General features: G+C 39.9%; 2 protein-coding genes, 1 long non-coding RNA gene and 1 pseudogene across 4 annotated transcripts in view; 2 read left to right on the plus strand and 2 right to left on the minus strand.

Annotated features, from left to right (window-relative positions):
• The window catches only part of LOC119809587 (UDP-glucuronosyltransferase 3A2-like), a 36,884-nt gene extending 28,550 nt beyond the window's left edge, over window positions 1-8,334 (minus strand). Inside the window, exon 1 of one of the 2 annotated variants that reach the window (XM_038322494.2) lies at window positions 8,331-8,334. Coding sequence is in view for 1 of the 2 variants with exons in the window: in XM_038322493.2 (XP_038178421.1) it covers window positions 4,623-4,716 (94 nt within the window). In the remaining variant the exon portion in view is untranslated. Of the gene's footprint in view, window positions 1-4,622; window positions 4,888-8,330 lie in introns of those variants that run through there. The other variant, XM_038322493.2, reaches the window with a different exon arrangement.
• A 2,002-nt stretch (window positions 8,335-10,336) lies between these two features.
• Window positions 10,337-10,806, plus strand: LOC119809591 (annotated as a pseudogene).
• A 7,972-nt stretch (window positions 10,807-18,778) lies between these two features.
• LOC119809592 lies at window positions 18,779-20,242 on the plus strand. Its single transcript, XR_005284663.1, has 3 exons — window positions 18,779-19,040; window positions 19,324-19,395; window positions 19,982-20,242. It is a non-coding gene; the product is annotated as an uncharacterized LOC119809592 (long non-coding RNA).
• A 525-nt stretch (window positions 20,243-20,767) lies between these two features.
• LOC119808929 (UDP-glucuronosyltransferase 3A1-like) lies at window positions 20,768-24,414 on the minus strand. The gene is made up of 3 exons (XM_038321489.1): window positions 24,330-24,414; window positions 24,003-24,222; window positions 20,768-21,690 (listed from the first exon to the last, which is right to left on the minus strand). Exons 1-3 carry the CDS (start codon window positions 24,412-24,414, stop codon window positions 21,414-21,416), a joined length of 582 nt encoding a protein of 193 aa, XP_038177417.1. The 3' UTR covers window positions 20,768-21,413.
• Between the last annotated feature and the right edge of the window lie 151 nt (window positions 24,415-24,565).

The following is a 24,565-nucleotide window of genomic DNA, read 5'->3' on the forward strand; positions in this document are numbered from 1 at the left end:
TCAAACCACACTACTAAGAAAAGCATTACAGACAAATCTCACTATGAACATTGATGCAAATATACTTAGTAAAATACTGGCAAACAGAATCCAAGAACATATGAGAAAAATCATTCACCATGATCAAGTAGGTTTCATCCCAGAGATGCAAGGATGATTCAACATATGAAAATCTGTCAATGTAATTCATCATAAAAGAAACTGAAAGAACAAAAAACACAGTAATATCTCAATAGATGCTGAAAAAGCCTTCGACAAAATTTAACACCCTTCATGATTAAGGTCTTGAAAACATCAGGGATACAAGGACATACCTAAACATAATAAAGGCAACATAATATAGCAAGACAGCAGTAAACATCAAACTAAATAAAGAGAAACTCAAAGCAAGCCCACTGCAATCAGGAACAAGACAAGGTGGTCCATTTTCTCCAAATCTGTTCAATATAGTTCTTAAAATTCTAGCTACATCAATAAGAAAACAAAAGGAGTTCAAGGGGACACAGATAAGAAAAGAAGAAGTCAAACTCTCACTATTTGCAGACTATATGATAGTATACATAAGTGACCCAAAAATTCTACCATGGAACTTCAACAACTCATAAATGTAGCAAATATAAGATTAACTTTTAAAAATACCAGTAATCTTCCTTTATACAGGTAATAAACAGGCCAATCAGAGAAACATCACACTTCACAATAGCCACAAATAACATAAAATACCTTGGGGTAATGCTAAACAAACAATTGATAAACCTGTATGACAAGAAATTTAAAACTTTGAAGAAAGAAATTGAAGACACCAGAAAAAGGAGACTCCCCCATGCTCTTCGGTAGGTAGAATTAACATAGTAAAAATGGCAATGTGCTAAAAGCAATCTACAGATTTAATGGAATGCTATCAAAATCCCAGCAAAATTCTTCAGAGACCTCAAAAAAATACTCAATTTCATAAGGAAAAGAAAAAACCCAGGATAGCCAAAACAATCCTGTACAACAGAAGAACATCTGGAGGTATCACAGTCTTGGACTTCAAACTCTACTATAGAGCCACAGTAATAAAATATATAATATAGTCTAGGATTAGTATAAAAACAGATAGGAAGACCAATGGAATAGAATTGAAGACCCAGATAATCCACCTGCCTATAAACACCTGATTTTTGACAAAAAAGCTAAAATTATACAATGGAAAAAAGAAAGCATATTCAAAAATGGTGCTGTCATAACTAGATATCAACATGTAGAAGAATGTAAATCAATCCCTATCTATCACCATGCACAAAACTCAAGTTCAAATGGATCAAAGACCTCAACATAAAACCAACCATACTGAACCTCATAGAAGAGAAAGTGGAAAGTACATTTGAACACATTGGCATGGGAGACCAATACCTAAATAAAATCTCAGTAGCACAAACACTAAGAGCAACAGTTAATAAATGGGATCTCCAGAAACTGAGGAGTTTCTGAAAAGCAAAAGACATGGTCAATAAGACAAAACAGCACTTGCAGATTAGGAATAAATCTTCACAAACCAATCAGACAGAGAACTAATCTCCAAAATTTACAAAGAACTCAAGAAATTTGGCATCAAAAGAAAAAGTAATCCAATAAAAAAAAAACCATGGGGTACAGACCTAAACAGAGAACTATCAACACTTGAAAAAATGCTCAACATCCTTAGCCATTGGTGCTGTGGGACAGTGGTCTTTTATCCTGTTACTCATATTATTTTTAATAAAATGCTGATTGGCCAGTATCCAGGCAGGAAGTATAGGCAGGGTGACCAGACAGGGAGTAGAGGTGGGACAATGAGAATTCTGAGAAGAGGGAAGTTGCACTCTGAAGTCATGACCCAGCCTCAGAGGAAGCAAGATGTGACTGCCTTGCCAAAAAAAGGTACCAAGCTACCTGGCTAACATAGACAAGAATTCTGGGCTAATACAAGTTATAAGAATTAGTTAATAAGCCAGGCGGTGGTGACGCACGCCTTTAATCCCAGCACTCGGGAGGCAGAGGCAGGTGGATCTCTGTGAGTTCGAGACCAGCCTGGTCTACAAGAGCTAGGTCCAGGACAGGCTCTAGAAACTACAGGGAAACCCTGTCTCGAAAAATCAAAAAAAAAAAAAAAAAAAAAAGAATTAGTTAATAAGAAGCCGGAGCTAATGGGCCAATCCATTTATAATTAATGTAGACCTCTGTGTGTTTATTTGTGTCTAAACAGCTGTGGGACAGAAATCTCAGTCAACACAATGGAGAAATGCAAATCAAAACAACTCTGAGATTCAAGCTTACACCTGTCAGAACAACCAAGATCAAAAACACTGATGACAGCACATGCTGGAGAGAATGTGACTTAAGAGGGAACTCTCCTCCATTGCTGGTGGGAGTGCAAACTTGCACAGCTGTTTTGAAAATCAGTATAGTGATTTCTCAGAAAATTAGAAAGCAATCTGCCTCAAGACCCAGCAAGTCAATCATACCACAAGGACATGTTCTCGACTATGTTCATAGCAGCATTATTTGTAATATCCAGAACATGGAAACAACTTAAATACCCCTCAACCGAAGAATGGATAAAGAAAATGTGATACATTAACACAATAGAGTACTACACAGTGGTAAAAATAAAGGTATCTTGAAATTTGCAGGTAAATGGATGGATCTAGGGAAAAAAACATATTGAGTGAGGTAACCCATACCCAAAAAGACAAATATAATATTATTCACTCAAAAGTGGATTTTAGACACACACAAAAAAGAAAACCAGCCTACAGGCCAGAACCCCAGAGAAACTAGACAACAAAGAGGACCTGAAGAGAGATATACATGGATCTACATAGGAAGGTGAAAAAGACAGTATCTCCTGAGTAAATTGGGAGCATGGAAGTCAGAACAGAGGGCAGAGGGGGAAAGGGGAGGAAGAGAAAGAAGTGGGGAAAAATGTACAGCTCAATAAAAGCAATAAAAAAGAACATAAAATATTAAAAAATATTTTAAAGGCAGGTGGAAAATGTTTTCCAGTCTCCACTATAAAGATACTCATTGGGAGATGTGTATGAATTATTTGTGTGATATTAAAAAGATGAGTTGTGGTCCTGCATGAAGGTGCCCAGTTCCTTGGCCCTTAGAGCTGAGCAGAAGGTTCCAGCCCATTTTATACTCTGTGTTTTGCTCCAACACTGAGTTCCTCAGGTTCCATCCCACAAAATGATGTAAGTGTGGCATGCTGTTATTTGAGAAAGGTTGAGTACAATCATCCTTTCAAGCTTACACTTACAAGCTTTTACATTCTATTATACTGGACAAACAAAAAGTAAATAACACTTCAACCATAGAAACAGAATGATAAGACCCATCGGTCTTCAAAAATGTGGAGAAAGTAGGTAAAACACAGCAGGGCCTTCCTTTATGATTAGGACAGCTAAAGGAGGTAGCGTTTCAGATAGATACACAAACGTAAACAAAAGTTTTAGTGACAGAATACCTTAATTTCTATAACCTCCTCAGTAATGTGGCAGAGTAAGCTGTGTCAGCTCTTTGTAATAGCAGAATCATACTCCCTTCAGAATGAATAAAACATCTTACAATTACCACAAAAATCTCAGTAAGCCCATCCAGTTTCACTTGCATTTAATTAACTGTTTAAAATCATTAATTTTAAATATCAAAGATGTGATAATAGGTGAGTTATCCTGAAAACTTGGCATTGGGGAATAGCTATGATGAGGGTATTGTTAGCACAGTTTGCAAATTAATTGTCCATGTTGGTTGTGGATGTCAAAATTTACTTTGCTAAAACCTTGACTCTTTGCTGGCACTCATAGGTGTCCAGCTGAGAATTAAAATAGGAAAACACATTCATCAACTCTGCTTTCTATTATGTCTGGGTTCTTTCTTGCCCTAATCCTGGGTAACATGTATTTAAATATGAATGCAAACAAATTGACATTTGAAAAAAAATGTTTTCACAAAGTCTATGAATGGGAAGCTACTTGTTGGTACTAATATGTATTTTCCCCCTAAATGACCATGACTTTTATCAAAGATTTTTGTCCTGAGTCCTACAGCATTCTCATGAGCCCCATACCAAACAATGGAGGCAGAACACTTTTAGTGGTAAGAGTAACATAACAGTTTGTAGAATAAGATACTGGCTTGGTGTCATGCAGACTTCAGTGACTGTGTGCTTATAGAGAAGAAGAGGCTCTTCTGAAATAAAAAATCTTTATAGATGGCAGCCTCTTTCAGAAAAATCTAGAAATACTCACTGCTCTCCTTTTTGAAGGAATGGACTGTAAATTTGACTCATATGCCTCCCAACTACTCACAAGATTAGGTCCCAGTAAAGAAGCCATTCTTGTATACTTTGTAACACACCGCTCAGTCTCCTGGAGCTGTGTCCACATCAGATGCCATTTCCGTCTACTATTTATGCCCACCCTTTGGTGGAGTCCCTTATAAGCACCACTTTGCACACTCCATACCTCCTCCCCCAGGTTCCATCCAAGCCTAGCTAGAAAATCTTGTGCACAGATGATCCTCTACACGCTGTTTTCATGAGACACGTTATCCCATGTGTCCTAAGCTTCAAGACTGCATTCCCAGCAGGGACTCACCCAGTGAAGCTACAGTCAGAATTTTCGCAGCCTCCAAAAAAACAACCTCAGTGAGAAACAAGCTCACTAGAAGCCAACTCCGATGCTTAGCCATCTGTAGATCTCGTGGATCTCAGGCATAGGATGCACACCTTGAGAACTGAGGCCCACTAAAGGACCCCGTGAGCCTCAGTCACAAAGCACTGGCCGTGGTTTTGAAATGACATAAAAAGGGGGAGATCTCTTATTGACTTTTCAAGTGCCCTCTCCCCCTTTACCTTCTCTGGTAACCCATTGGACATTCTGTTTTACCCTCCTGAACCAGAGTCCAGAGAGGAACGGGTGGAGAGTTACTATTTAACTTGTCCTTTACCTACAATGTACTCTTTACTGCCCCAACACAAAGCTACAATATCCTTTTTACTGCCCCAACACAACTCCCAAAGTGTGATTGAAGTTGAGAAATCCTGTCAATGACAGCATCTTGAAGTGACATGTACCATGAACATTTTACAGACCCATTACTAACTTACAAGACTCTGTCTCCTCTGTCATTTCTCTACTTGGATCCTATTGCCATATCTGTTACTCAATAAGCCAGGTTCCAGTTCTAAAATCTCCAATAGTGGCAATCATAAGCCAGTTTTCCATGAAAACATCTAAGATTACTGCCCAAGGTCTCTCACTAGTCACAAATTCATGAAAATGTGCTGGTGGCCTAAGTTCAGGACTTTACCTGGAAGGCAAAGCAATTAAGATTGAACCTACGGTTCTGAATGAGCATCATGAAGCAGAATGGAAGTATTACACCATCCTCCCAAGTGCAAGCACAAGACAGCTTCTAGTTCTGCCACTTGTAAATCCACCCAAGAGGAAGGAGCGCATTTCCCCTCATGGTCATCTCCACATTCTAGTTGAAAACTTAACAGCTTCAGTAAAATTTCCCAGTGCGTCCTCAAAGCAGAGGGAATCTGCTCAGGACTTTCAAAACATGCAGAGGAATACTGCCTGGAGTTCTGCTTTGCAGCATTGTGTCTCATGTCTGCGTCTTTACCTACGTCTGAGTGTAAGCATTGCATTCTCATACACTCATGCTGGTTTCACAGTCACACAGAAGAAAACACAAAAAAAAGGAGAAATAATGAGAGAGAGGGGGCTGCATTGTTGTTCACAGCAAATCTTCAGGCGATGAATTGTTCTCTAACTTCTCAAATGTATTAGTGTGAGGTTAATTTCATTGTCAGCTTGGATTAAGGGATACTCAGAGAGCTGGGAAGGCTTTATTTCTGGCCATGTGTGAGATTGCTTCATGGTGGAAGCAGCTTTTGAATCAGTAAAAGTTGTAAGGAAATTCCACCTTCACCAAAAGTGTCTGAGCACTGTTACAACTGCTGAGGACGGTGTGTGTGTGTGTGTGTGTGTGTGTGTGTGTGTGTGTGTGTGTGTGTGTGTGTGTGTGTGTCCTACTCTGGAGCTGAAACACCATCTTCTCCTGGCTTCAAACATCAGATTTCAGGTCTGGAGAGATGGGTAGATGAAGTAAGCACTTGTGGACCTCAGTGCAGAGACCTAATACTCACATTAAAAAGCCAGGCACCTATAATCACAGGACGAGGAAGATAGTGGACCTGTGGCCTTTCTGGCGTGTCAGTCTGGATTAATTGGCAAGGTTCTTGTCTAGTAAAGCAACCTGCCTCAAAAAATAGAGTGAGAAGTATAAAAGAATACACCTAATGACACCTACTGTCAACCCCTGGCTTCCACATGCATGTTCACATATGCATGTATGAGTTGTCACACTGATATGTAAACACACAAACACATATATACCACACACATACCTTCTCTCTTGCTCTTTCTCTCTATCCCTCATTCTCTCTCTTTCTCTCCCTCTCTCCCTCCCTCCCTCCCTCTCTCTCTCTCTCTCTCTCTCTCTCTCTCTCTCTCTCACACACACACACACACACACACACACACAAAGACATGAATTTGGGAAGTAAACTTGTAAGACAAAGGGAAGCAGATAAGGGTATAGAGAGCATGGAAGAATAAGTGTGACCAGAACACATTACACATGTGTATGAAATTATATATAAACATTTAGGCACTGTATTCCCAGCAACCAATGTAGAGATTATAATTTTTAGAAAGAAATATGAGTGTACATAGGTGTGTATAAGTGTGTACAAAACTTTTATAATAGGTTATTTTTTTAAACAGACAAAACGATAAGTAACATAGACTTATTCTATTCATAGTATGAATGGAATAATAAACACGTTAACTGTGACAATGCACACAATAGAATATGATTAAGAAATATAACTAATTATTCACAAGCATTATGAATGACTCTTTACATAATAACTAACATTTAAAACAATACAATAAAAGAAAATTCTTATTTATCATCCCATTTATATAAAACCCAGAAGGTAAAAACTAGCATAGTAATATTATTTACTGATAACCAATGACTATTGGAAAGATGACCAAAAGCCAAAAATTATGGATAGCTGTAGAAGAAAAAATTTCCATGATGATAAATCTTCTTTGCGTTCAGTGATGTAAATACATTAAGAATGCCATTTACAAGTTTCTTATTAGGAAGCACAAGACACTGAGTACTCTTTGGACTTAGTTTTCAGGATTCACATCATGGAGGAAGTATTCAAATCTGGTCAAGCATTCTCCCTGAGTGAGAGGACTGAATTCAGATTTTAGGAAGAACAAGACAACTGCCTGGAATTTACAGAATCAGCAGCAAAGACAGAGAGATGTATGAGAGAGCAGAGTGCTATGTGAGAGGGGCAAAGTCTGGAGTTGGAAAAAGTCAATCTGAACATTCCAATCTGATGTAGGTGTGTCTTCTATCTATCTGATGATTTCATTGGATAATTAATAAAGAAACTGCCTGGCCCATCTGATAGACCGGCCCTTAGGTGGGTGGAGTAGACAGAACAGGAAGAAGGAAGTGAGGTAGATGGCTCAGTCAGATGCCACGCCTCTCCTAAGTTAGTCAGACTGCCATGCCTCTCCTGAGAGAGATGCCAGATGCAACAAAGCCAGCCGCCAGGTCAGACATGCTGAATATTTCCCGGTAAGACACCACTTTGTGGTGTTACACAGATTATTCAATATGGGTTAGTCAAGATGTGAGTAATAGGCCAGGCAGTGTTTAAAAGAATACAGTTTGTGTGTTGTTATTTGGGGGCACAAGCTAGCCGGCGATCAGGAGCAGGGCTGCAGGAAAGCAGCCCATAGCCCCTCACTACACCAATCCCTCCTCAGTTCAGTGATCTAAGAACAGTCAGCCAAGTGAGATAATATCCAGAGGGCACACATGGCCCCTCTCTATGACCATATCCTTGGTTTACAGAAGAGTGTCAATTGACTTGGAGTACTTAACATTGTGATTCTGATTCCTGCGATTCTCTCTCTCTCTCTCTCTCTCTCTCTCTCTCTCTCTCTCTTTCTCTCAGACACACGCATACACACACTCAAATATGCAACAACTTTTCTCCCCTAGTGGTCTTTTATGTAAGAAATATTCAGAAATAGGAAAAGGTAACCTGGACACTCTGACTTGGGTTCTCTTCGAACCCCTCCCGGGTAAATATGAGTTTAAGACAAAGACTCCATTATCTATCTACTTGACAAGTAAAGATATAGAATAGGCAGTAGACGGGAGAGACCAGAGAACACACAGGACGAGGATCTGCTCAGCACCCAGTGAAGGCCTTCTTACTGCATGGAGGACATCATAAGCCATAGCAGAACAAGCATGTCAGTGCCAGGCCGCCTCCTCTTTTCTGAGATCACACTGTAGCTATCATGGATGATATTACATATCATTACATATCATTACATATCATTACATATCATAACGGAACAAGCATGTCAGCGCCAGGCCCCCTTCTCATTTTGAAGAGCCACTGTGGGATGTTTAGCTGTATATTGTGAATACGTATTACTCTCATTGGTTGATGAATAAAGTTTCTTTGGTCTATGGAAATGCAGGATAGAGCCAGGTGAGAAATCTAAGAAGAGATACAGGAGACAAAAGGCAGAGTCTGGAGGATGCCAGGCAGTCACCTAGGAAGTACGATATGTCAAACAATAAGGTAAAAAAAGACATAAACCATGTGGCAAAGCATAGATTAAAATATGGGTTAAATTAAATATAACAGCTAGCTAACAATAGGCCTGAACCAGCTAGCAAAACATTTATAATCAATATAAGCCCCTGAATGATTATTTGGAAGTAGCTGTGGGACCGGGCAAGACAGAGAAAAACCTTCGTTCACATTTGATGCTCCAGTGTGTTGCATTTACATCCACATAAGAGCTGAGAAAGCTTTAAAATGTTCTGAATGCACAGAACCAGAGCTGCACTGCGCTTCCTACTCTTACAGTCTCGTGCCAGCAGCGGCACAGAGATGTGTCTCCCAACAGCGGCCTGCAAATGGAACCAGTTGCCTGTCACCCTGAGCTAAGTTGTGTGGTTGGTTTGCAGAGTCTCACACTCTGCAAACAGGCCTCGGTACAGAGAAACTAATCAATCACACATTATGTAATGGATTTAGCTTTTGTTCATACAACAAAAGAGTCTAAAAGATACACAATAAAAAGAGGTCCAGACAGAAAAACCTATAAACAGGTTCCAAGGTGTTTTACAATGTGCATAGGCTTAAGAAAAAATTAAAAAGGGTATCTACAGTTATAGAAAAGAATCAGTAGTTTAAACGATAATGTAATAAAGTCTTTAAAGAGAGAAATAAAATTAAAAAAAACAAGCCATTTAGAGATGGGAAACACACATGGAGTCTGGTTCCTGGATTGTACTGTGTTAATTTTGAATTTTTTTTTCTCATGGTTTATTTTTTATATTTAAAAATTTCCTAATTTTGAATTTTTTGAATGCTGACAAGGAAGCAACAGCTGCTGAGAGACATGGGTTTGAAAGAGAGACTGATAGAATCCACCAACCTAAATACTTATAAAATGCTTTGACTTCAAAACAGAAGTTGCAAAATACATTTGTAAAATGGAACTTAAATGATGCATTGCTTTGGAAAAGTAGTTTTGGTTTTGTTTGCACAGGAAACAAGAGGCTATGGATTCGTTCCAGGTTAAGAGAGACCAGATATGATCAAGGGAGACCTCCTGTGCCAAGCCTGGCGCAGCTATATAGGAAACTCCTTCCCAGAGCAATTAAAGAACCTAATGCCTTTTGTAAGAAATCATACTGCTCTGGATAACAGAACAACTATAGAAGAGAGAACAAGAAATTCAGGAAAAAACATAAACTGGGTGTTTTGGCAAACATCTATAAATGAACAAAGACCAAAATTAAAAATGTAAATAAATGGTATTGTCAATGAAGGTCTTGTAGAATATTTTGCCTTGTTTGGGCTTACAAATTACTCCTGAAAAAACACAAAGAGGAGAGTCTATTAATTATTTAGACCAAAAAAAATAGGTTTACAAAAAATTAGACCCCAAAGCTGCAAATTAAGAGAGATCAATCATAGAATATTAATGACTTCCAAAGATTTCTAGGAGACATCTCCCATCTATGGTGCCCTATTGGGAAAAAACCTGATGAACTAAATTAAACCAAACCTTAGATAGTGACAAAGACTTAAATAGTCCCAGAAAACTATCAGATGAAACTGAGAGAGAATTTGCTTTCGTTGTCATGATAATAATGTTCATGGAGGCAGGTGGCGAAGATGGCGGACAGCGGTGGTGGTGTGAGCAAGAGCAGCCAGAACAGCACGGGGAAGGGAGCGGTGTTGGCGGAACAGGAAATTGCTGGCTTTAATCGCCTTCGGCAGGAGCAGAGAGGCTTGGCATCCAAAGCAGCTGAGCTGGAGATGGAACTGAATGAGCACAGCCTAGTGATTGATACCCTGAAGGAAGTGGACGAAACCCCGCAAGCAAGTGCTACCGAATGGTTGGAGGCGTGCTGGTGGGGCAGACTGTCAAAGAAGTGCTGCCTGCCTTGGAGGGTAACAAAGAGCAGATTCAGAAGATCACTGAGACACTGTCACAGCAGCTTCAGGCGAAGGAGAAAGGACTCAACGAATTTCGGGAAAAGCACAACATTTGTCTTACGGGGGAAGACGAGAAGCCAGCAGCCAAGGAGAACTCTGAAGGGGCTGGGGCAAAGTCCAGTTCAGCAGGAGTGCTGGTCTCTTAGGAACTAAGGCCTCTACATTTTTTTTCACCCTGATACCCACTACTAATTTGTTTTTATTGTTTTTGTTGTTGTTGTTATTATTATCATTATCATTATTATTATTATCTCTGCTATTGTAATATTTTTTGTTAATTAAATGTTTTGGTCAGAAAAAAAAAAAACTAATGTTCATGTAGAGTACTACATAATTCTAGAAAAAGGTTTCATTTACCTACCACTAAGCTGAAAAACACCACCTAAAATTGGCTTTTGGACTACAAGCTGCTCAGAACAATTTCAAGGTGGCTAGCTGAGATGATCCAGCCTAACAGACTATTCTAGCCAGGACTTGAGACAAGCCCTGCACTTTCCCATTTCACATAGACAAAAATGATACCTCTCTCAGGACTTGACAATTAACCCAAATTTTTCTTTTCAGGATCCCCTAAAGATACCACTCCCCCCACTCCAGGCTGAACGAAATCAATTTAAGAATACAATGCTCACATCCCCAAGATGTGAGGTGGGTGGTTTTTGGTCATTCAAAGGGTTATAGAGACTTGTCATCGTTTTAGGGGGTTGGTTACAAGTTTTGATTGGTTACAGCCAGGAAGAAAGTTGAACAAAGAAGATTAGATTCAAAGTTCTTGTCTTGAAAAGATAAAAGGGGAATACTGATGATAGGATGAAAGGGTAGATTATTGAATCTACTCGGGAAAGAAAAAGGGAGGATATAGATGTGACGAAACAAAATGGTAGATTATGGAATCTACTTTTAAAAGACAATTACTAGTTTTAAATAAATGTTTTACATTGGATTGGACTTTTGTATATTGATACAAATTTGTATACTGATAAAAATTTGGGATTAATTTTGTTAGAATATACTGTACATTCATTTCTAATCTTGTTCAAGGCACTGTACATATACAACTCGTCTAACAATGCAATGCAAATTTCTAGTCCTTGAAAATTATTATTACCGACTGTTTAGGACAATAAGGAAATGCAGGCTAACACTGATGAATATCTTGCATATTATCATAGAACCTTCATCTGGCGATGGATGGCGATAGAGACAGAGACCCACACTGGAGCACTGGACTGAGCTCCCAAGGTCCAAATGAGGAGCAGAAGGAGGGAGAACATGAGCAAAGAAGTCAGGACCGCGAGGGGTGCACCCACCCACTGAGACGATGGGACTGATCTAATGGGAGCTCAGCAAGGCCAATTGGAATGGGACTGATGGAGCATGTGATCAAACCGGACTCTCTGAATGTGGCTGACAGTGGAGGCTGACTGAGAAGCCAAGGACAATGACACTGGGTTTTGATTCTACTGCATGGACGGGCTTTGTGGGTGCCTTGTCTGTTTGGATGCTCACCTTCGTGGACCTGGGGGGAGCGGGAAGGACCTTGGACTTTCCATAGGGTAGGGAACGCTGACTGCTCTTTGGCCTGGAGAGGGAGGGGGAGGGGGAATGAGGGGAGGAAAAGGAAGTGGGAGGAGGGGAGGATGTGGAAATTTTTAATAAAAAATATATTAAAAAATAAATAAAAAACAAAAATAGAAAAGAAAAAAAGAAAATGCAGGCTAGTAGTTAATCACCTATAATCAAACTTGTAGTCACATTGGGTATGTTTGCAAGGTCAAACAAAGATATATTTTGGATAGACAGGTCATCTTAAAACACTACAGATAGCTACAGAATATGGCATTTAAGATGTTTTAATAACCTAGCTTTTTTATGACAAAGAGACGTGTCTGCTCCTGGCAGCACCAATCTACTTCAGAGAAGAAAATGGGCATCAAAGAAATTCTACATGGAGTTTACTTTCTTTGTGGAAAAAGTAAACTGCTGGGTAAGAAAATGCCCTTGCCTAGACTGCTGAAGGTATACTGTCAAAATTGGACAAGCAGAACACAAAATGAAGGGACTGCCAAACATTTTCAAGACAAGGAAGGACAGAGCTTCCAAATATTCTGCTTCACAGAAAAGTCTATTTGATATGCTAGGCCTGTAGGCCGAAGATGGATACCCCAATGTTGCAGAGGAACTTGAGATGGCTGTCCAGGAAGCCAGCTGTTTCTGTCATTTCTCACATTTTTTGGAAGTTGCTTGCTTGCACTTACTGCTTAATTTTTACTTACTCAGTAAAAATTAATGTGCAAGGGTTTAATAAAAAAATCAAAATTTCTTATACTCATATATAAATTAATATCATTTTAAAAATAGTTTTTTGGCCGGGCGGCGGTGGCGCACGCCTTTAATCCCAGCACTCGGAAGGCAGAGGCAGGCGGATCTCTGTGAGTTCGAGACCAGCCTGGTCTACAAGAGCTAGTTCCAGGACAGGCTCCAAAGCTACAGAGAAACCCTGTCTCGAAAAAAAAAAATAGTTTTTTGTCAACCAAAGGCTCTGTAGTGCCTACAGAACAAAATCAGGGCAAAAAAAAAAAATGAAAAGCAGGCCTAACAAATCAGGCAACACCATAGAGGGATGCGGTCTCCCTCAACCAACATTGTTGCTACAGAGTAGGTATTGCTCAAGGTGCTTGGATATTGTCTTCTCTTCTTCAGCAGAGGATGGTCATGCTCTCAGAGTACACCTTCTAAATTGCAATACTTAGAAATGTTTTATTCAATTTGCCTTTAGGTTGAGCAAAATACAAAAGATAAGGAACAACTCTTCTCAGACTAGAGAAAAACAAGATGTAGGGTGCCTGAGACACATGGGAAAACCTCTTCCCAAAGCTATCAGGAATAGAATAAACTTCCTGGGAGCAGCAGAAGAACACAGCCCATGGTCTTCCCCACAGTCAGCAAACATCCTGCAATGCTCCCTTCTATCAAGGACCTGCTTTTCTCTACAATACAGAAAACTGCCTCTCCAAATTCTCTACTTCCTATGTAGACACTTATGCACACATGTTTGTTGGGTCAGAATGAAGAAAAAAGCTTTTTATAAGAAAATTTCCATCACTCATGAGGCAGAGGCAGGCAGATCTCTGTGAGTTCAGGGCCAGCTTGGTCTACAAGAGCTAGTTCCAAGACAGGCTCCAAAGCTACAGAGAAACCCTGTCTAGAGAGAAGGAGGGGGAAGGGAGGGGGAGGGGAGAGGGAAGGGAGGGAGGGAAGGAAAGACAGAGAGAGAGAGAAAGAAAAGAAAGGAAGAAAGAAAGAAAGAAAGAAAGAAAGAAAGAAAGAAAGAAAGAAAGAAAGAAAGAAAGAGGGAGGGAGGGAGGGAGGGAGGGAGGGAGGGAGGGAGGGAGGAAGGAAGGGAGGAAGGAAGGAAGGAAGAAGGAAAAAAGAAAGAAAGAAAATTCTTTATTTTCTTTATAAAGCTTTATTTAAGAATCCAGATTACAGGGACTAGAGAAATTATCAAACTTTCATAAAGTCAACTCCCACTCTTCCCAAGCACCTTGTCATCAGCACAGAGTCTCTGGGAGAGGCTGGTCCTGAGCATCCCGGGCAAACACAGAAAGATTTTGCAGATCCTCCTTTCATTGTAACACTCCTTACATGGAGCAGACTCTCAACAATTATTCATCCTCATCTGTAATAAAAAAAAAAAAAGACTGACCAAGAGCTGCGGAGGAGAGAAGAGGACTTGTTGCAGCTTTTAGACTACACCCTACCACTGACAGAACCAGCTCAAGGCATTCAAACAGGAACTCAAAGGCCAGTCTGCTTGCTGTTCCACACAACTCTAAACAGGGCCCTTACTCACAGCCGGGAAAAACAACAACCTTGGTACTAAATGCTGCTTGCTGGCTGAGTCACTCAAGATTTATGCTCAGCTAGCGTTTTTATACATCCCATGACCACCTGCCCGGGACATGGTACCACATACACTGGTCTCTGCCTCCAGGTCCCTGCCCTGTTTGAGTTCCTGTCCTGGGTCATGGTGTTTCAGCATAGCAACAGAAATGCTCTCTAAATAATACACCAATGGAACAAAAGCAAGGAACCAAACCAAACATGTAACTTCAGCCATTTAATATTTGACAAAGATACTAAAAACATAATCTTGGGGGAATGCGACTTCAACGAATGGTGCTCCAAAAAATTGAATGTCCACATGCAGAAGAATGAATTTAGAGTCATATCTATCATCTTGCACAAAAACTCTCCAAAAGGATCATAGATCTAAGTATAAAACCCGAAACACTGAAACTGCTAGAAGAAAACATGGCAGTGCCCTACAGGCTATTGGTCTGAAAGGACTCCCTGAATAGGATTCCATATGCTCAAAAATAAGTCCAACATTGATAAGTGGATTTTATAAAACTAAAAATCTTCTACACAGTGAAAGAAACAAACAACCAGGTAAAAAAAGAATCCTGAAAAAATGGGAAAGAATATGTGCTGGTTCTTCATCTAACAAGTGATTAATGTAAAAAGATATATTTTAAAGAACAACTTAAATAAACAAAGAGTCAAATCAAACAAAATACATGACCCATTTGAAAACTGAGCCTGGGATCTGAACAGCAAGATCTCCAAAGCATAAAGAAACATATGGCTAGAAAATATCTCAGAAAATGTTCATCATCACTAGCAACTAGGGAAATGCAAATCAAAACAACTTTGAGATTTCATCGTAACCCAGCAGGATATCAAAGCTCAACACAACAATCAACTACAAGTTCCAGGAGAAGTGTGGAGAAAAGGGATCACTCTTTCATTGTTGGTAGCATTGCAAACTGGAGCAGCCTTTTGTGAAGTCTTTGTGCAGATTCCCTAAAATGCTAGAAACAAATCCATCAGATGACCCTGCTATGCCATTCCTTGTCATATACCAAAAACCTGAATATTCAATTCTGCAGATGCCTGCTCAGTCATATCCATTACTGCTCTATTCACAATAGCTAGGAAAAGAAAACACCCTGAGTGTCCTGTAACTGAGAAATGCCTAATGAAAACGTGGTACATAGTCTCTACGCACTGCTATTCAGCTGTAAATAAAGCTGAAACACTGGGATTGCAGGTAAAGGGAAGGGACTAGAAAAGAACATACTGAGTGAGGTAATAAAGTCCCAGAAAGACAAAATTCACATGTTCCTTCTCATCAGAAGGCCCTAGCTCCAAATCTTCGAATTGAGCTCAAACCCTGGAGTAACTGCAGAAGTCAGGAAAGTAAGAAGGGACCATTCTGGGATCCCATTGGGGGCTGGAGGGATAAGAGAGCAGTGAGTGGCAGGACACAAGTGATCTGACGGAAGAGAGAATAAATGGGGCGAGGGTTCTAAGATAGGAAGGGAGGGGCATAAATACGGAAAACTGAGGGAGGAGGGGGATATAGTGTAAGGATGTCTGAAAATATGATAGGTCGTCATCACCCTAGCAGCTCCCTATAATGCGCAAGTGTAGTATGCTGATATGCATATATAGTTAAAGTTTTCCATCCGTGCTCCCTCAAAGAATCAGAGCCCATCTAAGAAAACCTCCAACAATAGGCATGAGAAGCCCTCTGACCAAGAAAATCTTAAAACATTATAGAATGTTGCTATTTTCCTTCCAGAGGTGGAAGGTAAGTCCCTACTGATGAAGATACCATGTACTTCAGACACAGGGCCTAGTGGTCACTGTACTGGAAATGACCTAAAGTCTCCTCCCTGACGACCAGCTTTCATCTCGCCAGATGCTGCCCTGCAAGCTTTCAAAGAAGGGAGGCAACCAATAGTCCTAGGAGGCTGTGAAGCTTATGAACTGCAAGGGCCAGCTTGGTGCAATCATCCTGAGGGTATGGTAGTGGCATGCACCCCTTGGCAGTCACCAACCACTACCATCAGAGTAATAGGCTAATGGTAGCTTTATCTGTTCAACAGCAACAACCGTACCAGGTCCTCGCCCAAGGCTTCAACTGCCTTCTCAGTTCTCCTCCTATGTAAACACCAGGCCTCAGGCCTCACTTTCCTAGATCTAAAACTTGCTGTCCAGCCAATAAAGACTCGGTTTTCCTTGCTACCAAACTATGAAAAGAAATTAACAAAACAGGTTTTAGAGTAACTTTTAACCATTCCTTTGTTTAAAGGAACTTGTTTTGCAGGAACTGCTCTCGCTAACCCACCACCTGTATCTCATAGTAAATGGTTAAATGAAAAGAAAAAGTTGAAAGTTTATTCAAATTTAATATTACTCATTGTGTTACACTTTATGGGTTTGTGTGGTGATATCTGGTTTGTATTCTAACAGATAAAGCTTGCCTGAAGATCAGAGGCCAGAGCTAGGCACTAGTTAATCATAGAGGTCCGGAGGTCTGTACAGACAAACAGGAAGTGATATGGCTAGGCAGAGAGAGGAATATAAGGCAAGAGGAGACAGTAGTTTGGTTCCTTTCTGGCTGAGGAGTTAGAAAGGTAAGAGTTGACTGTGGCTTGCTCCTTTCTCAGATCTTCAGGCAAGCTTTATTTCTTAGAGTTCAAAGAAGATAGGACCAATTTTCAGATGATGCCTATGTCTGGTCTTGGCTGTTAGTCAGCTTCTATGTTCCCTCCTGATTCTGTCTGAGAAACTGTTAAATAAAATCAGTCTAAATATGTCTGGGGAAAATTAAACTTTTGTCTCCACAGAAAAAGAAAAAAAATATATGAATTTTAATCCTTTGGATTCAATGGGTTCAATATTTGCCATAATACAGAACAAACAATTGGCGACAGATTACTATTGGTTAAGATAAGAAATACTACTGCTAATCTCAGGTGTTTCATTTTGATACAGGTGTTTATTAATGCAAATTTAAGATTGTTTCTGTTATATGATATATGTTTCTGCTCTTATTTGAAATATTGTGCCTAGGCAATATTCTGAACTGCTGTAAGAAACCACAAAAAAGAGTTTGATAAAAATATTTGCATTTTTTGTTTGAGAACTAAAAGAAAAGGCAGAATACTGGAATAATGAAGATAAGGGAAAGGAAAGGAAAAAGGAGTTTGTCTATGCCTAGCTGAAGCAGAGGAACAAAACTAAGGAAAGGCCTGACATGAAGATATCTGAGAAGTTGCAGAAGGCCAGAGGGGATGTGAACTCTTCTGATTTTGAAGGGAAACTGTAAAATATGTTGGAGATTTGACCATATGGGGTAAATTCTGATTGGTTTTCTTCATTAAGAAAAAAACTGATGATTCCTTATCACAAAATATTTACATTAAAATGGGATCATACTCTTTAAAGGAGAAAAAAAAAGGACTGAGGCCCAAATACATGTTAATAATTAATCATATTACAGCCCCCGTGGTTACAGAATTCTATATGTTTGAACTTTTATAAAATGGTAAGATTACAAAACCTGTTTCTTAAAAACTTTAAACATCACATCAATGGTCTATAAATGAAAACTACAATCTAACTGTCTCTATAATGTATATGGATAGGGAAAATACTTATAAAATAAGAAGAAAAATAGAACCTGAGAGGTCCATTTAAGTAATGCATCTACAAGGTAACGTGATAGCCTGGTTGTTGTTACCAAACTTAGATATATTTTCAAGATTAGGCCTAGGTTTGCTTAGCTCAGATATATTTACTAGGTAATGGCCCTCAGACCTGTCAAAGGTCTGATGAATATTGCATTTAAATTATTTGATAAAAAAAAAAACTTACTATGACAGAGACTCCCAGATCTCTCCATTTAGTTTGATGTTGGCTGTTGGCTTGCTGTATATTGTCTTTATTATGTTTAGGTATGTGACTGAGCGGTTTCTTAAAAAGCCATGAACACTAATGCCCCTGACCACAGGGATAACGGAGATAAGGCATACCAAGCCAGGGCAAAAGGACCCCCCACAGCCAGAACATACTAGGCCATCCAGCCGATATAACAGCTCAAGGACAAAGCCTATGCCGTATCTAGGCCTAGCCAAAATTGGAATGGCTGTAGTCTGAACAGCCCCCTACTAGACCTGACCAATTAGAATGTATCAATATGATTGCCACTTGCTTAAACCAATCATATCTGAATGACTTAACTGCCCTAGGAACTCCCCTTCAGCTGTTCTCAAAAGGAGACCACACATCTCTCTCAGAGTCTTTGCCATTTTGTTTTTGTGTGGGCTGGCAGGCCTCAGCATGCTGGAATAATAAACATGCTTGCTGATTGCATACGCGCATGCTGGTCTTGTTGGGACTTTTCCAGGTCCGTCACGGCCACAAGCTGCTTCAAGCTAAAACTACGGACATGGACTTCTGAACCTGGGAATGCTAGTATCCTCCTGTGGCCCAGAGCCTCCTCCCTCTTACCTGTCATCTTAAGGTATTTCCATCCTCCAAAGGTTTCAGTGCTAATTGGATAACCTGGTAACAGACTCGTGTCCTGATTGGCTCAGCTTGCTGTCATTCCTATTCTGGTCCTGCCTTTTCTCAAATTTACGTTCCTGTTACCTAATAAATCCCAGAGATTGTGAAAATCTGTTTGTTATGGAAAGAAATGCCAGGCGGAAGTTCTGTTGGCAAATATTTGGTTTCTAACACAGCATCAAAACTAGTCTCCCTAGTTTAAAAAGGTAATGTTTGGTAACTTGTCTGACTTGTTTCAGGTGGCTCCCTCCTGACTCTACAAGGCTGGCCTGAATAGAAGAATAGAAGCACACCTTTAGGAGCAAGCAGAGGTAATTGTAGAATTGCCCTCGGGGTTTTTCTACATTCGCTCTCTGAGAAGGTATCTTTTCCACATTTCTGAGTTTAGTTAGTTAGTTAGTGAGTGAGTGAGTGAGTTAGTTAGTTTTGTCTTCTTTATTTTGGGCTTCTTTAATTCTTTATTCAGCATTCACTTCATGCTTGTCCTTATCAATACCTTTGCCACAGCAAAAGCTGGCTTCATAGTTGTTTACTTTGGGCATATACCTAAACCCCATTTCTTGTACCAAGTCTCTATGACATCCACCCTCTCTCCATCATCCCACCACCAGGCTCCCTCCATCCTGGATTCCTACAAAGAACAAGCATCAAAACATTCTAGAAAGGCCTCCTTTCCACCTTCTGTTGCATATTTTAACGGTGTATTCTCAAAATAGAGTCATCATTGATTTTAAGATCATTAAAATAGTATAATTTCTAAGATTTAACATAGACATCAAGCAAGAAAGATTTATTTTTTAAAAAAATCAATACTAATTGAGGTGATTTCTGATGAAATGATATGAGGAGCAGGAAAACAACCAGCTACTCATAAACTGCTTTTGTTATCTCTTTCAGGGTCAGATGCTACTACAAGGGGGCCTTCCAGTAGAGCATGGTGCTTAACAAGTTAAGAGAAATTCAAGACACAGCAATGATTCAGTGTGCTTCCCACTTCCATCCCAGGGCAATCTAAGAATTTTAACACAGCACAAGACATTCCTCTTAAAGTACCTTGAGTTGGTTCATTTGACTTTCCTGAGGGAAATTATGAGCCTAGCAGAGTTAATCTGTATGTACTGACCACTTAAATAAAAAGCATCACCAAGGACAGATAAATCTTGCCTTTAATTGATCTATATATGATGAAAGACAACGGAGCTGTCAGAGGTCAGGAGGAGTCTTCTTCATCTTTCCATCTCCTGAAGTCCCCAACACAGCACTCTGTACAACCTTGAAATTAATCAAGGTTGGTTAATCAAATTGTTGAACCAAATAAAAGGTCTTCATATTCAAGACAGTTAAAATGGAAATCAGTCTTCCACAAACAGCTACTGTCTTACACTAAGCGATGTCTCATCAATTAAATTAGTTTGTTAACAACTTCCTACATGTATGTAGTGCATTCTGATTACTCTAATTAAGATGGCTTAATTTAAGATATGAGTTAGCCAGAAATATGCTTAAGCTATTGGCCAAACAGTACTGCAATTATAAAAAAAAATTAAAAAGAAGGGGAGAAAGAAGGAAGAGTCAGGAGACACCATGTAGCTGCCAGAGGGGAAAGATGTGAGCTGCTAGCTGGAACCTTACCAGTAGGCCATGAGCCTCATGGTAAAATATAAAATAATAGAGATGGGTTAATGTAATATGGCCAAGCAGTGATTTAATTAACACAGTTTCTGTGTGGTTATTTCTCGGGTCTAGGCAGCCAGGAAACATAGAACAACACCAGCCCTTAAGCTGAAATATAAATCCATATGGTAAAGTTATTATTCTTCTCAATACCCACTTTGGATTTTCCTTTTAGTAGCTTTGAAACATTCAATATTATCAAATTATTTACTTATTTTCTCTACCTATGTAGAGATAATGCATTCTCAAATGATAATCCACACAACTATGAAATAAAAATAAACTGCAAGGTCATTTGCAATTAAATTTGTCTAACATCTGAGTTAACATCTCTCTAACATGAGAGTCAGAGACTAGAAGTCACAGAGAGGATGACACACACATAGCTCTGTGAATGACAGAAAGGAGTAAAGAGAAACAATGACTGGCAAGGGAAGGTTGGTGCTACAGCAAGGGGATCCAGGGAATGCTGAGTCCCCATCAGTCAATGTACTGTATGAGGATTATGAAAAAGACAGAAAATAGTGAGGACAACTGGCAGCTCCACCAGCAGGAAGAGGGAAAGAGGAGAACCCTGGGAGTTCCTTGTGCTGGGGAACAGGGAAGCCTTTAAAGAGCCAGAGCTCCCAACATCCTCCCCAGGTCAAACTTAACATTATGCCTTCTTTTCCTTCCTAGCCACACACAAGGTCCTGAGCAACAAGCCCAGCACTTTCTTCAGCAGCCACAAGGTGGCCAGAGTGAGCCCCAGCAGGAACAATAGAACATCCAGCAGGTGCTGCACATGCCATGGCTGTTGAAAGCCATGGGGCTTTAGATGTGCTCCTCCCCCTGATTGTAGGATGTGGTCAATCCAGCCCACCAGACGCTGGGAAGGTGTGAGGGGGTGGGAGCGCCTGATGGCCCTGGCAGTCATTGCTGCAGTCTTGAACCTATGGGCAGACATAGAGAGAATGTGTTACCAATGTGCTATGCCAGTTCTTCAGACCTTATAACATAAACACACACACACACACACACACACACACACAAATTGTTGACATACACTTCACACTGTCTACCTGAGTCTAAAATAAAGGTAAAATAAAAGGCTAAAAGTAAAACCTTATATAGAAGATTCAAAATTAACCTTTGAAGGAACTTTTTGAAAATGGCTCTATCTGTAAAAATTACACCTATGATACTGTAGGTGTGGTCACATTAAATATATTCGGACATATGTGACAGGTTGTATATTTGATTATATGATTAGGACACTGAAACATGAGTATTTAGTGAATTCATTGTGTAGATGGAAAAGTGGTATGTGAGTCACCTGTTCTTGTCTCTGGTCCTGTCTCAATTTTGCAAGATTTGTAACCTGCCACGGTACTAAAGGAGTTTATCAGCTGTAGGAGTTCTTTGGTGGAGTTTTTCGGGTCGCTTATGTACACTATCATATCATCTGCCAATAATGAAAGTTTAACTTCTTCCTTTCCAATTCGAATCCCCTTGATCCCCTTGTTTTGTCTTATTGCTATTGCTAGAACTTCAAGTACTATATTGAAGAGATAAGGAGAGAGTGGACAGCCTTGTCGCGTTCCTGAATTTAGTGGGATGGCCTTGAGTTTCTCTCCATTTAATTTGATGTTAGCTGTCGGCTTGCTGTAAATAGCCTTTATTATATTTAGGAATGACCCCTGTATCCCTAATCTCTCCAAGACCTTTATCATAAAGGGGTGCTGAATTTTGTCAAATGCTTTTTCTGCATCTAATGAGATGATCATATGGTTTTTATCCTTCAGTTTATTTATATGATGGATTACATTGATAGATTTTTGTATGTTGAACCAGCCCTGCATCTCTGGGATGAAGCCTACTTGATCACAGTGGATAATTTTTCTAATGTGTTCTTGGATTCTGTTTGCCAGTATTTTATTGAGAATTTTTGCATCGATGTTCATGAGTGAGATTGGCCTGTAATTCTCTTTCTTGGTTAAGTCTTTGTGTGGTTTAGGTATCAGGGTAATTGTAGCTTCATAAAAGGAATTTGGCAATGACTGTTCTGTTTCTATATTATGAAATACCTTAAGGAGTATAGGTATTAGGTCTTCTTGGAAGTTCTGGTAGAATTCTGCATTGAACCCATCAGGTCCTGGGCTCTTTTTGGTAGGGAGGTTTCTGATAACAGTTTCCAATTCTTCGCGACTAACAAGATTTGTGAAAATTTCCTTCATAAGAAGCCTGTCCTAGTCTCAGGATGCAGACTAGAAACTGATACACACTGCTTCGTCGTGGTACATGGTTTCTTTGTGCTAGTGTAGGACTGTCAATAATGACACACATGGCAGGGATATTACAAATCTATTAAAGTGTCAAAGAGAAAAAGGTGTGTGATTAGTGACCTCAAGTACAGAAAAAGTAACAGCCAAGTGCATGGTCTCCTAAGAGGACAATGCTGGAGAAATGGCCATATGAGGTCAATACTAAGACCCTGAGGAGGAGAAATCAGCCACAGTAAGGACACACAAAGGTCCTTGGCATGGTTTGAGTGACAAGGGCTCCCATAACAATATATTTGAATGTTTGTTTCTCAGTTGGTGGATTATTTAGGAAGGATTAAAAACTGTGAATTTGTTGGAGGAGGTTTGACACCGGAGGTGTTTCAAAAGGCCCACATAGGCCCTGTCTTGTTCTTTCTGCCTCCTGCCTACAGATCAAGATGTAAGCTCTCAACGACTCCTCCAGTGCCCTGCCTGCAGCCACACTCACCAGCATGATGATCAAGAGCTAACCCTCTGAAGCTGTAAGCAAGGCCCAATTAAATGCTTTATCTTGTACATAGTCTTGGTCATAGTTCCTCTTCACAGCAATAGAAGAGTAACTAAGAGAGTCCTCGTCTGATTCATTAGAATTCTATGTGCATATGATGAGTCAGGAGATCAGACACCTTAAGAACATGCAAATTTTCTCTCTTGCTTCAACTGGAATTCTATTCTATTATGTTAGGTACCCAAAACATAAGAGGTCATAAAGATAATGTGTGTAGAAGAAATCATCACACCACATCAGGTATAAGCTTATTCTCAGCACCTCACCTAAAATTAGGGTTAATACCAAAGGAAAAACAGGACTTTCAAGTAACACACATGTATTATACCACACCCCACAAAATTCTAGTTTCATTGATTAACAGACTACACAGACCCCTTAGTGTTAAGACTGCATTCAGCCCAAAGGATCCCAACTCCAGAGAGCGGCATACCTCTTGTCTTCTATGACTTCTTTCAGTGTAAGTGCAAATGTCTCTGCCTTGAGAGTCTCTAGCTGAACAGAAACACCAATTTTCTTGGCTTCTACTCGAACCATGTTTTCAGGTTGGTCTGCAAAGAAGGGAATCCCCACCATGGGTACTCCATGCTGGATGGCCTCTATGATGCTATTCATTCCACCGTGGGTGACAAAGAGACGAATGCTAGGATGAGCTGTTGCAAAAGACAGAGATGATCCAATGTGTCACTGTGAAAGTCTCAGATACCAGGTAAAGCAGCAGACCTGAGAAATACCAATGTGCTGGACAGAATGAATTTACTGGTTTTGCTTTTGAGATTTGCAGTGCTCCAGAATGTGTTATCCAGTCTTCTGTCTGTTACTCCATATCGAAAGCTGCCGGACATTTCTTATGATCCTAAAGAAATCATCCGAAACACATGTTCCCTTGAAAGTGAAACTTTTCCCTATTGTGCAGCCTGTGATTTTACTGAACAGAGATCTATGTGCAAAATTTCCCAGTTTATTTTGAGTCACAATCTTAGGTACAAAGTTCTG

This window comes from Arvicola amphibius, chromosome 3 (assembly GCF_903992535.2).
Source record: "Arvicola amphibius chromosome 3, mArvAmp1.2, whole genome shotgun sequence".
In the NCBI taxonomy this organism is placed as follows: domain Eukaryota; kingdom Metazoa; phylum Chordata; class Mammalia; order Rodentia; family Cricetidae; genus Arvicola; species Arvicola amphibius.